The 14,993-nt window shown below is 36.2% G+C and overlaps 1 protein-coding gene across 1 annotated transcript in view; it reads left to right on the forward strand.

Moving 5' to 3' along the window:
- ADGRA3 (adhesion G protein-coupled receptor A3) overlaps window positions 1-14,993 on the forward strand; it is a 130,242-nt gene that overhangs the window by 106,161 nt on the left and 9,088 nt on the right. The window contains 2 exon segments of the mRNA XM_023223049.2: window positions 8,889-9,013; window positions 10,139-10,262. Of these exon segments, the coding sequence (XP_023078817.1) occupies window positions 8,889-9,013; window positions 10,139-10,262 (249 nt within the window).

Consider the following 14,993-nt stretch of genomic DNA (forward strand, 5'->3'; position numbering starts at 1 on the left):
TTAGCACTGGAAATGATCTTGAAGTAAGCGTGAATTATAAATAATTTTCTTTGGCTCTTGTTTTTTGTTCTGTTTTTGTTTTTGTTTTTTCAATTCAACTTATACCTTACCTGGTACACTGGTCAAGCAAGCAGAAAGGTGAATAGATTATTTATCAGGGTAAAAGGATTATCTTTTCAGTGACACAATTGAGTATTTTATACAAGTGTAAGCAACATACTTAAGCGTATATGTTACCTGGCCCACCTGACAGTGGGTGAATTCTACGCTGGTTAGACTTGGCTATATTTGTATAGGCCCTTTATTCAATTGGGATTAACTTTAGTGCTGACAGTTTATGATTCTGATTCTCTTTCTAAATGGAAGATGTCTTGATTTCTGTAAGCCTGAATCTGGTTTCTGTAAGTTCACATTTTATTATTGTGTAGTCACCTTTTATTTATTTTTTATTTTTTTTGAGACAGGGTCTTACTCCGGTTGCCCAGGCTGGAGTACAGTGGTGCAGTCTCGCCTCACTGAAGCCTCTACCTCCCAGGGTCAGGAGATTCTCTTACCTCAGCCTCTTGAGCAACTGGGATTACAGGCATGCACCACAGTACCCGGCTAATTTTTGTATTTTTAGTAGAGACAGGGTTTCACCATGTTGCCCAGGCTGCTCTTGATCTCCTGGACTCAAGTGATCCGCCTGCCTCAAGCTCACAAAGTGCTGGGATTATAGGCATGAGCCACTGCCACCTCTGGAATTAAAGCATGAAGCGTTAAAGTATGTGGTGTTTTCTCTTCCATTTTGAAAGTATTTTCTCATTCAGATTTTGAGTATAAAATAAACTGTGATGTACTGAGGAGAAATAATATTCAACATTGTCAGAAATTTATATAATAGTTAGGAAAAAATTGAGCAAAATAAATGAAACAAAACATACACAAAAATGCATTTTATAAGCCTTCGCTATAATATTGCACCCTGTGAAACTTTTATTTTTATTTAATCTAATACCAGTTTAAAGCATCTATTTTTGAACTTCCTAGCTGTTCTTCTAAACTATTTAAATTAGTATAATCCTTTTTCTGGAAGGAATAAGCTATTCCTTTATCTTTCAGACTTTTAATCTCTTAAAAAATGTAATACACAATTCTTTAAAGCTAAAATACGGTAGTACTAAGATTTTTTTTCTATTTATTTTCAAAGACTTTTTCCTTTTCTTAAATGTAACTGTGCCATCTAGGGGCAGCAAAGAAAAATGTATTTGAAATTGTTGACAACATTAAAGTTACTGCATGGGAGTTAGTTGCTAATAAAACATAAAGAAAAGGTTAATGAAATTATACACACTTTTAAGTAGTTAAAGTTACGTTTAGGATTGAAGAAATAGCTTTTAGAAATTAGAAAGCAAATTAGAAAGCATTATATTTTTTCCTTATATTAAGCTTTTAAAAATTGATAAAATCCTATTTTTCTTGAATACCATCTTAATATATCATTTTATATGGTAAGTCTAAATTCCTGTCTTGGGATATAGTCCATAAAACTTTCCTTTATCTAATTTTAAGAGTTTTGAATTTTTAAAAAAATGAGACATAAATAATATACTTGTTCATAAGTCTGAGTTTACTAAGGTCTCACTGGGAGCCAGAAAAAAAAAATTAAGCAGAAATTAGATTTGCTTGAATGATATGATCTGAAATAGCCAGATGGGGCAGGAAGAGTCACAGGAGCTGGTGTCTGTAGGAAAAAACAAAGAAAACTGAATAGAAAGTAGGGTAATGATTAGATGTAGTACTTAATACTTTAATCACTAGTGGTGAAGATAAGGTAATTTATATACATTGATTCCTCTTTTGTTATTGTGTTCAGCTAAAAATATGAAACTAGAGAACATTCATTAATTTTTCTAGTGATTCTTTTACATTTGTTTATATAAAATATGCTGAATACCATCTTAATATGTCATTTTACAGATTAAAATGGCATTCAAAGCAACTTTGATATCATTTACTCTGTAATTGAACAGAGATGCTAGTGATGTTTTTGTTTCAATAATTTTAAAAGAAGTACTATAATCACATGGATGTAATGTTTTATTTATTTCTGCACATTAACATACAGTGAAAGCTGGAAGTCCTCTCCATCTCTCACATCACATTGATAAGTAACTACTATTTGTTTCTCACATAATGTTGAGGAGACCCTTGTGTTTATGGAAACAAAAATGAATATATGTCCCCATTTTTGTTGCATTTTTGCACAAAGGTTGCATGCTACATACACTGTTCTAAACCTTGCTTTTTTCTATAGAGCAACATATCTTAACTATGATGGTGATGATGTATCTTCAAGAAGGGGATGGTGATGGTGGTAGTGGTGACCAATCTTTATTAAGTACTTATGTGTAGCCACTCTTCTGATGTCTTTATATACATTCAGTTACTCAGCTCTTATGACAGCCTCATGAGGTATAAGTACTGTCATCACCCCCGTTGTACAAATGTGGAAACTGAGGCACGGAGAGGTTAAATACCATGCTCACAAAGCTAGTGTTGGTATTGGGATTTGAATTCACAGTCTCATTTTGGAATCTGTGTTAATAATCCCTCTGCTAAGTCTCCTTTCTGAAATCCTCTCAAATCAATATACGAGTTTCCTTATTCTTATCTCTGAATGTTATGTTTCTACCATAATTTATTTAGATATTTCTCCATTGTGTTTGTTTCTAGTGGTTTGTACAGTGTCATTTCGCACATTTAGTTGAGTATCTGTGGAACAAATTCTCTGAAGTGGAATTGATAATCAAAGGGGCCAACTGGGTTTCCTTTTTCATTAAATTGAGGTATTTGGCAAAGTGCACAAATATTGGTTATATTTTTACAAAAGAATATATAAGAACAAGATTTGTACTAGAGTGCTGGGCAGTGCTCCTGTGTGTCTCTCTAGTCAGTTCCTGCCACCATCTCCAGATACCACCCTTTTGATGTATCTCACCATAGATAAGTTTGGCCTGTTTTTAGACTTTAGTTGTGTAGTATGTACACTTGTGTCTGGTTTCTTTCCTATCATTACAGGGATGGGATTTATCTTTGTTTTTGCATTTAGCAGCAGTTTATTCTTTCCCATTGCTGTGTAGTAGTCCCTTGTATCAATATGCCAACGTTTGTTCATTTTGTCATTGATAGCCATTTCTGTTTCTAGGTTTTGGGTGTCAAGAAAAAGCTGCTGTGAGTACTCATGTATATGTTTTGTGATGGACATGTACACTCAGGAGTGAAACTGCTGGGGTGTAGGCTTTCCATGTGTTTAGCTTTAAGTAGTTAAATCCATGCAGTTGACCAAAGTTGTTATATTGGTTTGTGATCTCAGTGGTAATGAGAGTTCCAGGTGCTCTACATTTTTGCCATGCTGGGAATTGTCAGTCTTCAGTTTTAGTCTTCTGGTATTGTGATATATCATTCTAGTTTTAATTTGCATTTCTCTGGGCACTGTTGATGTTGAGCACTTGTTTAGCTTTTTATCGGCGGTTTGGGTATCCCCTTTTCCTGACGTTCCTGCTCAAGTCTTGCCTATTTTTAATTTTGTTGTCTTTCATTTTCTTAATTATGTATAGGACTTCTTAATATGGCTTCTGAATGTGAGCTCCCTGTTGGATTTATGTGTTGCATATATCTTCTCCCGGTTCATGCCTTTTTTCCCTCAATATTGTCTTTTTATGAAGAGAGTTTCTTAATTTTTCTGAAGTACAGTTTCTTCGTTGTTGTGTTGTTGTTTTAGTTAATGCTGTTTAAGAAATCTTTTTGTACCGCAAGATTATGAAGATCTTCTTTTTTGTTTTCTTCAAGAAGCTTTAATATGTTTTACCTTTTGTATTTAGTTTCATAATTGACTGGAATTGATTTTTTGTTGATAATGTGAGGTAGGGGGAATAAAATCTTTAAATTTGTATTCTTTGTTCCTTAGTGGGAAACAGCAACATAGAAGTAAGTCATACTCCTCTTTTTACATTTTTATTTGTTTTTTTACATTTCTGATTTCAGATCTATTTGAAAATTTTAATGGTAAACTCTTATTATAATGCTTAATATCCTGACACACAGGATGCCCTGATATATTTTCTTTGGATTCCTTTCCATTGTTCAGATCCTGGTGAATTTAGACAATTGCTTATTTTAAGTATTCTTATTGATACAGTGATAATTATGGAAAACTTCCGCTGATTTTATATTCAATAATTCTCAGGCCTGAAGTAGCAATTGTAAATATATGAATCTCTGTCAAGTAAACAGTTTTAAAAACTTTTTCCTTTGATTTGAGTCCTTAGTAATGATCATCTTTGTGATTTTTAACACACTTTTGATGTTTAATTTCTCTGCATTTGTTCAGCTAACTTCTGTGGAGAACTTTATTTTTCACTTCCTGGCTTAGTTATTAAAGTTTGTACCGAGTAGAAGAGTTTAGTGATGGACTCTGGTCATGTGGGTGCCGGAGGGCAGAGTCACTTTCTATTTTATTTATTACTGTGTTGCAAATGTGAGCAACAGTTTTACTTTTTCTACTCAAAGGTGTCTCATACTACCATTTTTATATAGTGTGTTTAGTAATGTTTTCATTGTTATCATAAAGCTTGTATTTATTTACTACCATAATTGAAAATAATTTGATTCAGGTTTCTGCTTTCTCTCTCTCATTGTAGAGCTTTAACTTGTTTACTGTCCTGGTATTCTAAAATTCTCAATTGCCATAAATATTTTTATATTCTTTTGGATTACCCAATCTAGCCAGATTTTTTTAAAGGTGGGAAAGCTAATAATGGCTTTTAAATTTTTCAGTAGTTCTATTTTGCATGGTTAATACTACCTGCATAATAGCTTGGATTTGCCTCTTGGCCCCCAAAGTCTACAATATTTACTGTCTGGCCCTTTATACTCTACTTTTCCCTAGGTTCATTCTTCAGCAGGAAACCTCTTTGCATTTGGGCAGGTCAAAAATGCTCTTGTGGGATTAATAACAGAATAATAAGGAACTGAAACAACTCAACATAAAAAATTTTTTTGATTTAAGAAATGGGCAAACAATCAGAATAGATAACCTGAAAAGAAGACATATAGATGACCAACAGGTGTATGAAAAAATCCCACCATTGCTAGTCATCAGGAAAATACAAATCAAAACCACAATAAGATATCTTACCCCAGTTAAATGGTTTGTGTCAAAAAGACAAAAAATAACAGAATGTGGAGAAGAGAACTCTTATACATTGTTGATGGGAATGTAAATTAGTGCAACAATTACAGAAAATAGTTTGTAAGTTTCTTAAAAACTAAAATAAAGCCACCGTATGATCCAGCAATTTCCCTGCTGAGTATATATTCAAAAGAAAGGAAATCAGTACATTGAAGAGATACCTGTGCTCACATTTACTGCAGCACTATTCATGATAGCCAAAATATACAATCAACCTAAGTGTCCATTAGTCCATCAACAGAGAAATGGTAAAGAAAATGTGGTATATATACACTGAGGAGTACTACTCAGTCATAAAAAAAGGATGAAATCTTGTCATTTGCAGCAACATGGATGAGCCTGGAAGTTATTTCGTTAAGTGAAGTAAGCCAGGTACAGAATACAAATAGTGCATGTTTTTACTCGTATGTGGGAGGTGAAAAAGTTGATCTTATGGAGATAGAAAGGAGAATGGAAAATACCAGAGGCTGGGAAGGGAAGGGTCTAGGAAGAGGGGATGAAGTAAGATTGGTTAATGAGTACTGAAGTACAGATAAAAGGAGTAAATTCTGGTGTTTGATAGCATGGCAGGGTGACTATAGTTATCAATAATCTATTGCATATTTATTGCATATTTCATATGTCCCAATTTGATTTGGTCATTACACATTATATGTATGGATCAAACTGTTACATGTATGCCATAAATATATACAATTATTATGTATCAACAAAAACATGTTGAGAAAAAAATGCCCCTGTGGAAGCAGTGCCCTGTATGACCAGTGACAGAGGTACTCATGCCTTTGTTCAGTCATTGTTGCCTTCTGTTTCAACATCTAGTTTCTTTTTCATTCTGTGTCACATTAGTTTGAAATTTGAAAAATATCAATTTCTTTTTATTTTAATTTTATTTTTAATTATTTTTAGAAACAGGGTCTCGCTCTGTTGCCCAGGCTGGAGTACAGTGGCGCAGTCTCAGCTCACTGCGGCCTCAAACTCCCTGGCTCAAGTGATCTTCCCACCTCAGCCTCCCAAGTAGCTGGGGTTACAGGCGCGTGCCATCATGCCCAGTTAATGTTTTTGTTTTTATTTTTTTGGAGAAGTGGGATCTTACTGTGTTGCTCAGGCTGGTTTCAAGCTCCTGGCCTCAAGCAATCCTCCTGCCTTGGGCCCCTCAAAACTCTGAAATGAGAGGCATGAGTCACTGTGCCTGACCAAAAATAACTGATTTCTTTTAAACTTGAATGCCATATAGAGTATATTTTGAGAACTAAATTGGCTCTTAGTTGAATGTTTTTTTCGATGATATCCAGCTCCCCATGTTGTTACTCTCTGCCAAGGACTATGGAAGGCACTTTTGCCGTCTTTCTTCTACCCCTTCTCCAACCCCCTTGAGATGATTAGAAGAGTCTCCATTTTATAGTGAGGTAATTGCCCCAAGTCTTATAGCTGGTAAGTGGCAGCGTGTTACTGAACATTTTCTGCAGTAATCTAAAGCAGACAGTGCGCAAAAGGAGATGAGAAGCTAAACTAGATATTGAAAGTTTATCCTCAGTTATTAGTTCTGTACTGGAATAGAAGCTTTTCATTGAAATTGGAGGAAAATATGTCTACTCTCACTAGCATCTAACTGGTTTTCATTATTCCAACATGTCTATGAATTTCCCTGCTGATATTCTGGCCTTTTAACAGACTGCAACTATTTTGAGGCCATGATTACAGGCTAGTGTTATGGGCATCTCACAAAGGCAGATTGCTCCGAATTGGTCCTAATAGGCTTTTCTCTGGTCTTTTCCCTTTTGTGTACTTAATTTACAGACTGCAGGGCCTCCAAGGGCTGGAGCTGTCTTCTGTCTATCCCTGTATATCCATTACATGGCACTGTGCCTGGCCATGGTGGACACTCAGTATTTGTCAAGTAAATGGGTGAATTGTAAGTTAGAGGCTCATCGTAGTATAGTTGAGTAGTCTAGCTGGAATTCAGTTTCCTATGTCCTCATCTCTGCTTCCCTCTTGCTGTGATTTTTGTCATTAACTGTTCAGCATTTGATAAGGTGAGGGGTTTGTTAGGCATCCTGATACCGTCTTTTTAGATCTGTAATTGTAGATTGTGAACTTCTGATTCTTCCCTGGGAAAATTTGCCCCTTCCCTTCCCACTCTATTGAGGTCATCTTCCATTTCCTTGTCTGGTTGTCACTTATTCGCTTCCCTTTTTTTTAATCTAGCTTTTTTGTTTCAGATATTTTATTCATAAGAGCTTCCCAGTTGGAGTTTTATCCACTGTGGGCTCCTTCACTTATTCAATAGTCACTTTTTAGCTTTAAGAGTCAGTGCAGAAAGAATTTAGTGAAGGGATCTGGTAAACCTACAGCTTTGACTCTTACAACCCCAGTTATCTGGCATGGTGGCCAGGATGGAGGTGACTTTCCAACTTGCTTTGGTCTTTATAAGAGAGTAGCATTAAGATGCCAATTGTTGCATTTCAGAGAGGCGGTGTCTGCATTGTGTTTGGGAGCGAGGACCTGGCAGCCAAGCTCCTTTGAATCTAATCCTTAAGGCACGTAACTTTTCTGTGCCCCAGTTTTTTAACATATCAAATGGGGCTAATAACATACTTCCTCCTGCAGTTATGGTGCTGGACACAGTCAGTGCCTGGATTGTTCACAGTCAATGCCTATAAATATTCTATAAGTGATGTGCTGTTATTGCATATTTATTTTTTGAAATTATTTTTCTTTTGAGAAAGGGTCTCACTGTGTGGCCCAGCCTGGAGTGCATTGGTGCTGTCTTGGCTCACTGCAGCCTTGACCTCCTGGGCTCAAGCGATCCTCCCGCCTCAGCCTACCGAGTAGCTGGGACTATATGCGTACACCACTAAGCCTGGCTAATTTTTAAAAATATATGTTTTGTAGAGATACGATCTCCCAGTGTTGCCCAGGGTGGTCTCGAACTCCTGAGCTCAAGCCTTCTACCCGCCTCAGCCTCCTAAAGTTCTGGGATTACAGGTGCGAGCCACTGTGTTCGGCCATTTATTGATTTTTGAGCTCTTACAGGGCTCTTCCTCTTTGCTGCCATAATTGTGCTTTACTTATCTTCATCAAACATTGTTATGATCCGATTGTAGACCCCTGTGATTTTTCACCTCTTCAGGGACAGGAACCATGTCTTATCGTTGTGTCTCCAATGCCCTTTGCAGTGTTTGGCCCATTTGTATTTGAGGAACTTGAAGTTGAACTTGACCACGGATACTTAGGTGTTTCTGTGCTTTGTAGCCTCAGAGATACTGCTCTCATTGTGTCTGATCAGCTAATGAATATGCAGAGTGATAACTGGGCTTAAAGGGCATTGAAAAGGATGAAGTCTGATTATGCTTTCTGAATTGCCCAAATGTAGGGGGCTGATTTCTCTTTTACCCTCATAGCAGAGTCAACATTTCAATTTATAAAGTAGGTGGTCCAGTGTAAAACAAGGGTATGCCGTAAGCAGTTAACACAACAGAAGTTAGGAAAGCAAAGTGTTAGGAAAATAGCGTGAAACATTAGTCTGAATAAAATAAAGAGACGTAAGGGCCAGAGTTTTTGTTTACTGATGTGTTTTTGTCACTCAAAAAAATCACAGCAGTTAAATGTGGAGGGAAGTGCTGCTAGAATGAATCTTTCTTTTTGCCCTCAGGATTTGACGGGATCTGAACTATACACCCAGGCGGCCAGCCTCCTGCATCCTGTGGTTTATACTACTGCTGTCATTCTCCTCTTGTGTCTCTTAGCCGTCATTGTCAGTTACATATACCATCACAGGTAAGAAATACATCTTGACAAAATGGATCTGCAGACTTTGATTTGAATGACTTTATTTCACATTTAATTAGAATAAAATTGAGTTTGTTATCATCCTGTATTTCCAAAGTAAGGATGATTACTTTAGAATATATACATGCCTTATTCATTTCATGCCATTAGAGATGTAAATAATTAGTATTTGAGATGATAAATTCAGTTTTTACAGCATCCAGTCAGTTTGCTGAGTTTGTATCTAGAAAAGAATATGGGAAATATGTATTGCAGACTGTGGGGTGGGTCACAGGGGCAATAGGATGTAAAGTGAGGCAGAAGTTTCTTACCTGCAGAGTTACCTAAAGGGGTATCTCTAGGTATCAGACTGTATTATTACTATTATTTTATGACTTTTTGCCTATTTGATATTCTTTATTTTATAGATGGCATTTTTAAGAAAGCTTGTGGCATTTAAGCATGGGATATGTTTTTTGTTAATTGGAGGCAAAGCTATAGAAACTTTTATTTTGTGGTAGGAAATAATGAACTAAAAGGATTTGTTAAGCAGACATTCACCTTACAAAACGTTTTGCTAGAATGTATTTTCCTGTTTAAGCTAGAACCATGTGGCATTTCTTTGACATTTAGTTAAGAAACAAAAGGAGATTTTGATATATATAAAAAAAGAAAGACTTCAGCATTTTATTATGAAAATCCAGGAGGAAATGCATTGAGTATTTAGACCTGTGCCAGTGGGTCAAAAAAAGACCCGTTGGCATGTTGCAGAACTCTCTAGGTAGCCAAGCAGGTAATCCAGTCATCTTAAGACATCATAGTAACAAAAGCCCATGCGTTTCTTATTGTGGAGAATTTCTTTAGCATTTAGTGGGTGCAGTGGTTCTATAAATGGCTTTTTGTGTTTAAGTGCGTAAAGTTAAATGTTAAGAAACTAGATCAGGTTAAATGATTTCTCAGATCTGTGTGTGTGTATGTGTGTGTGTCTGGTAGTATATGTTTGTAAAATAAAATGTTTAAATATCAAATATTTAACTTTTGCCTTTGATGAAGTTGGAATTAAGATGAACATCATAGTTTCCTCCTTCATATGTACTAGCCTGAATATTAATATTTTCTCTCTTTTTTAAACAGTTTGATTAGAATCAGCCTCAAGAGCTGGCACATGCTTGTGAACTTGTGCTTTCATATTTTCCTAACCTGTGTGGTCTTTGTGGGAGGAATAACCCAGACCAGGAATGCCAGCGTCTGCCAAGCAGTAAGTCAGAGTGAAAAACCGAAATGGAAAAAATTGCTGGTATTAGAAAATAATTTCATTAACTATAAAAAGAAAAAATCATTCTTTAACACCTTTTCTTTAGCTGATTAAAGTTAAATTTAATGTCTATCACTTAAACAATTTGCCAGTATACTTCCCTGTTTTAAATTACCATTTTGCAACTGAATATATAACTTAAACAGCTCATCCCTTTATCACTGGGAATTTACTGTTACACGTTTTGGCTGTTATTACGATGCCTATTTTTTATTTTTAAAATTTATGAAATTCTGACTTTGGCTGAAAGAGAAGTGACTTTTTCTGATAGTTGGAACTTTAAAAATGATTTTATGTGTTGACAAAAACGTAACAATTAGAAAAAGAGTTAATCATAAACATATAAAAATGACACTAGGTTAGGTAAATATGAAGAAATAAAAAATATCTTACTCTTAGTTTCCAATAGGTTATTACATATGTAGCCTTAATGAACAGTTTTCTTGCAGCATAAATATAAAAATGGAAATTCTTCAATCTATGAATAGAAAATAAGTAAGATTTTATTTCTGTGTTTGTATATTGTTTTTCACATGCGTGATAGCAAGAAGTATAACATAGTAATTGAAAGTTCAGGCTGCCTGGATTTGGATTTCAGTTTACCATTTATCGGCTGTGTTTCTATGGGCGATCTGTTTAACCTATTTTTTTCTTTTAAAAGTGTAATTAAAAAAATACGTGACATGTGATCTCTGTAAACAAATTATTACTGTACAGTACAGTATTGTCACCTGTAAGCACAATCATCGTGTATGATTGAAACTCGGTATGCATTGAACAACAACCCCTTTTTTCTTCTCCCCCAATCTTATGGCAATCACCATTCTCTTCTTGGCTTCTATGAGTTTGACTACTTCAGATACCTCATATAAGTGGAATCATGCAGTATTTGTCCTTCTTTGACTTACTTATTTCATTTAGCATACTGTTTCAAGGTTCATCTATGTTGGTGAATACGATTTTCCTCTTTTTTATGGCTGGATAATATTCCATTGTATGCAGAGACCACATTTTTTTATCTGTTTGTTGTTGATGGACGTACAAGTTGTTTCTGTCTCTTGGCTACTGTGATTAATGCTTCAGGGAACGCAAGAGTGCAGGTATCTCTTTGAGATGTTGATTTCAATGTGTAATCCTTCTGTGTCTCAGTTTTCTCACCTATAAATTAGGAATGATAATCAAGTTGTTGGATGGTGTGACTATTTGTGTTAAAAAACTAAAGTAATTTACACAAATTATTAGAATTAATAGGAAAGTTTAGCAAAGAGCACCTGCTAGTATGCAGAAATACAAGTATGAGAAAACATAATGAGAAGGTAGCATTTACATAGTGTCAAAGACTATCAAGTACCTAGAAATAATGAAAGATGTTCAAGATTTATGGGTAAAATTAAAATATGTATGAAAGAAGACCTAAACAAATGGAAAGATATAATAGGTCAAAGGATAGGAAGACTTAATATCAGCGATATGGCAATTCCTTTTAAGATTAATCTGTAGAATTTTTTATGAAACTCAGTAAGATGATTTTTAAATTTATGTGAAAATAAATGGCCAAAGAAAGACAAGACACTAATGAAAAAGAGGAGCAGAGCCGGAAGACTGTCTTCTAGTCATCAGGGTTTATGAGGCTATGGAAATAAAACCAGTGTGGTATTAGCGGTAGGCAGAGATAAATTGGCCAATGGGATAGAATAGAGTGCAGAGGCAGACCCATGGGAACTTTGACATATAGCAGAAGGGACGTACCTTGTCAGCTGGGGAAGAGAGACCACCATTCAGTAAATGGAGCTGGAGAAAATCCATTTGGAAAAAGATTAAACTGGGTCTATACCTCATGCCACATTCAAAAAAGTCAACTCCAGGTGGTTTAAAGACCTACATATCCAAGCCAAAATCTTAAAATCCTTTAAAAAAAAGTTGGAGACCTTAAGATAAGGAAGGCCAATAAGACAATGAAAGGCATCCACTAGAAAAAGAGTAATTTTGACTAAAAATAAGTACTTGTGTTTATCAAGAGTCCTTTAAAAAGCTGAAAAGATAAGTTACAAATTGGAGGAATCTATTTGCAATCCATACAACTAACAGCATTCGAGTAAAAAATATATCAGTAACTATAGTCAATGAGAACACCACAACAAGTCAGAAGAAAAAGTAGCAGGAGAATGGACAAGCATGTCGTAGAAGAGCGAACACACAGGTTCCGCACATGTGTGCAGAAATGTTCAACAGCATATGGGGGTCATGGAGATGCCAATGAAGACGATTAGTTACCATTTTATGCCTTTTCCGTCAGCAAAAATTAAGCCTGACAGTGCCAAGTCTTGATGAGCATGTAGACCCACAGGATCCTTTTACATAGTTGGTGGGAATGTAAGTGGATGTCCCCTGGGAGGCATTGCCTTCTATGATTACGTGTTCATGTACCCTGGAACCCAGCAGGCCCACTCCTGTACTCAGAGAGTAACCTTGCCTGTATGCACATGAGTATGAGCATGGATATGAATATTCATTGCAGCACTATACACAATATCAAAAACCTGGAAGCAACCCAAGTACCCAACACAGAGAGAGTGAACAAACAAACCCTATGGTATTACACCAGAGTCAGAAGCAATGAATTATAGCAATGCAGAGTAGCACGAATTAGTTTTAAGTGAAAAGGTGAAAAGTAAGTCCTATAAATTAACATTCACCATGTTTTGTTTTTTTTTTAATAAAGGTAAAAATCACTAAAACAAACAGCTCACTTTTAACAAAAAATAGGTGCAATAAAACTATAAAAAAGAAAGCAAGGGAGTGATGAACAGAGGATGTAGGGTGATGATACAGAGGATATAATAGGGGGATAGTTACCTCTGATGAGAGGGTCATATGATTAGATACAGGTTATTGACAAGGTCCTACCTTGTGTCTTGCTGGTAGATTCTTAGGTACTTATACTGTTAATAATAACTAATTAAATAAAGACAGGTTGTGCTGGGCCCACCCATTAGACTGTGTCATGATACTGTGGCTTATGATTAATCCAAGATTGTATACCTGTGATCCAGTTTGAAATGTGGGTATGTAAGAATCGTTGAGAGGATTAAATGACTCATGCATCTCAAGAGTACCAGGCGTATACTAACTGTTCAATAAATGTTACCTGTTACCACTATTACGTTAGTGTTATTGATGAAATTACCTCTCATCTTTGTGATATATTTTTGTTTGAGGCTATTACTACACATCTGTAAACAAACTGCCTACAAGAAGTCAGATGATGGGTCTCAGATCAACTCCATCCATATTTAGAAGATAGCTCCTCTGTGTTCTTCGTCATGTGGCTGACTCCCAGTTACCTTGCAGGCCTCACTTTATCGTTACTGTTTCAGAGATTCTGTCCCTGTACCTGTATTATTCTGTTTTCACGCTGCTAATAAAGACACACCTGAGACTGGGTAGTTGATAAAAGGAAAGAGGTTTAATTGACCCACAGTTCCACATGGCTGAGGAGACCTCACAATCATGGTGGCAGGCAAAGGAAGAGCAAAGTCATGTCTTTTGTGGCAGCAGGCAAGAGAGAGCGTGTGCAGGGGAACTCCCCTTTATGAAACCATCAGATCTTGTGAAAGTTATTCACTATCACAAGAACAGCTCGGGAAAGACCCGCCCTCGTGATTCAGTTACCTCCTACCCAGTCCCTCCCACGACAGATGAGAATTATGGGAGCTACACTTCAAAATTTGGGTGGGGGACACAACTAAACCGTATCAGGTCCTTACTAAAATTCCATGCTGCCTATGAAACTTTTTGATTTCCTATTTACTATCTCTGACCTGTAAGCTCTCCCTGGACTCCAAGCTCTACAAGTATAAGAATTATAGTAGTTGATTCACTGGTTCTTATCCAGGGACTAGCACAAGGCCTGACTCATAGTAGGTGCTGAGCAGATGTTTACTGAGTGAATGAACAAAAAGAAACCTCTGTTTGCACATTAGAACGCATTCAAACCTGGAGCCATTTTGACTCTACTAAAAGAGTACTCAGCACACATTGGAGATAAAGGTCTTCATTGTATCTAAGTGTTCATTGATTTCATGAAGCAGACACATAAATTTATTTCACTAAGGAAATGAATGGAAAGAGGCCGTTGTAAAGATGACTGCCTTCCATTGTCCTGAGTGGAATTTTCTATTGTTTCTAAATGGAAAAAGGAATTACAGTGAGTTATTAAGGCTTCAAGAACAAATGCCATTAAAGGTTTACAAAAGAAAAGGGAAAGGCGAGTCTAGACTTTTCACTGTCATTCCCTTTTGTGTTTATAATGTGTTTCCCTTCGATGAAAGACATAGCATCATTCTTATGTTTCTGACGCAGACATTCCTTGCTTCACTTTGTCATTGTAATACTCAATTCAGGTAATCCCAGCTGAGAGCACAGTGATAGAATGCAAAACGGACTAGCCTAGGATTCCAGATCCTAGTAGCTAGGTTCTAATTTTGTGTCTGCCAGAACAGCTTACGTTAATAGTCTCTTAACCTAGTAGGGGCTTAATGTTTCTTCTCTAAAATGGGTCAGGCTAGTTCAATGTTTGTTAAGGTTCTTCCCTCTCAAAAACTGAGCCCTCACGTGTACACGTTTTTATGTGCAGTTTGTATTTGTACATAATCCGTGTAGTTTTGTCTTTAT

This window comes from Piliocolobus tephrosceles, chromosome 3, assembly GCF_002776525.5.
Source record: "Piliocolobus tephrosceles isolate RC106 chromosome 3, ASM277652v3, whole genome shotgun sequence".
Lineage (NCBI taxonomy): Eukaryota > Metazoa > Chordata > Mammalia > Primates > Cercopithecidae > Piliocolobus > Piliocolobus tephrosceles.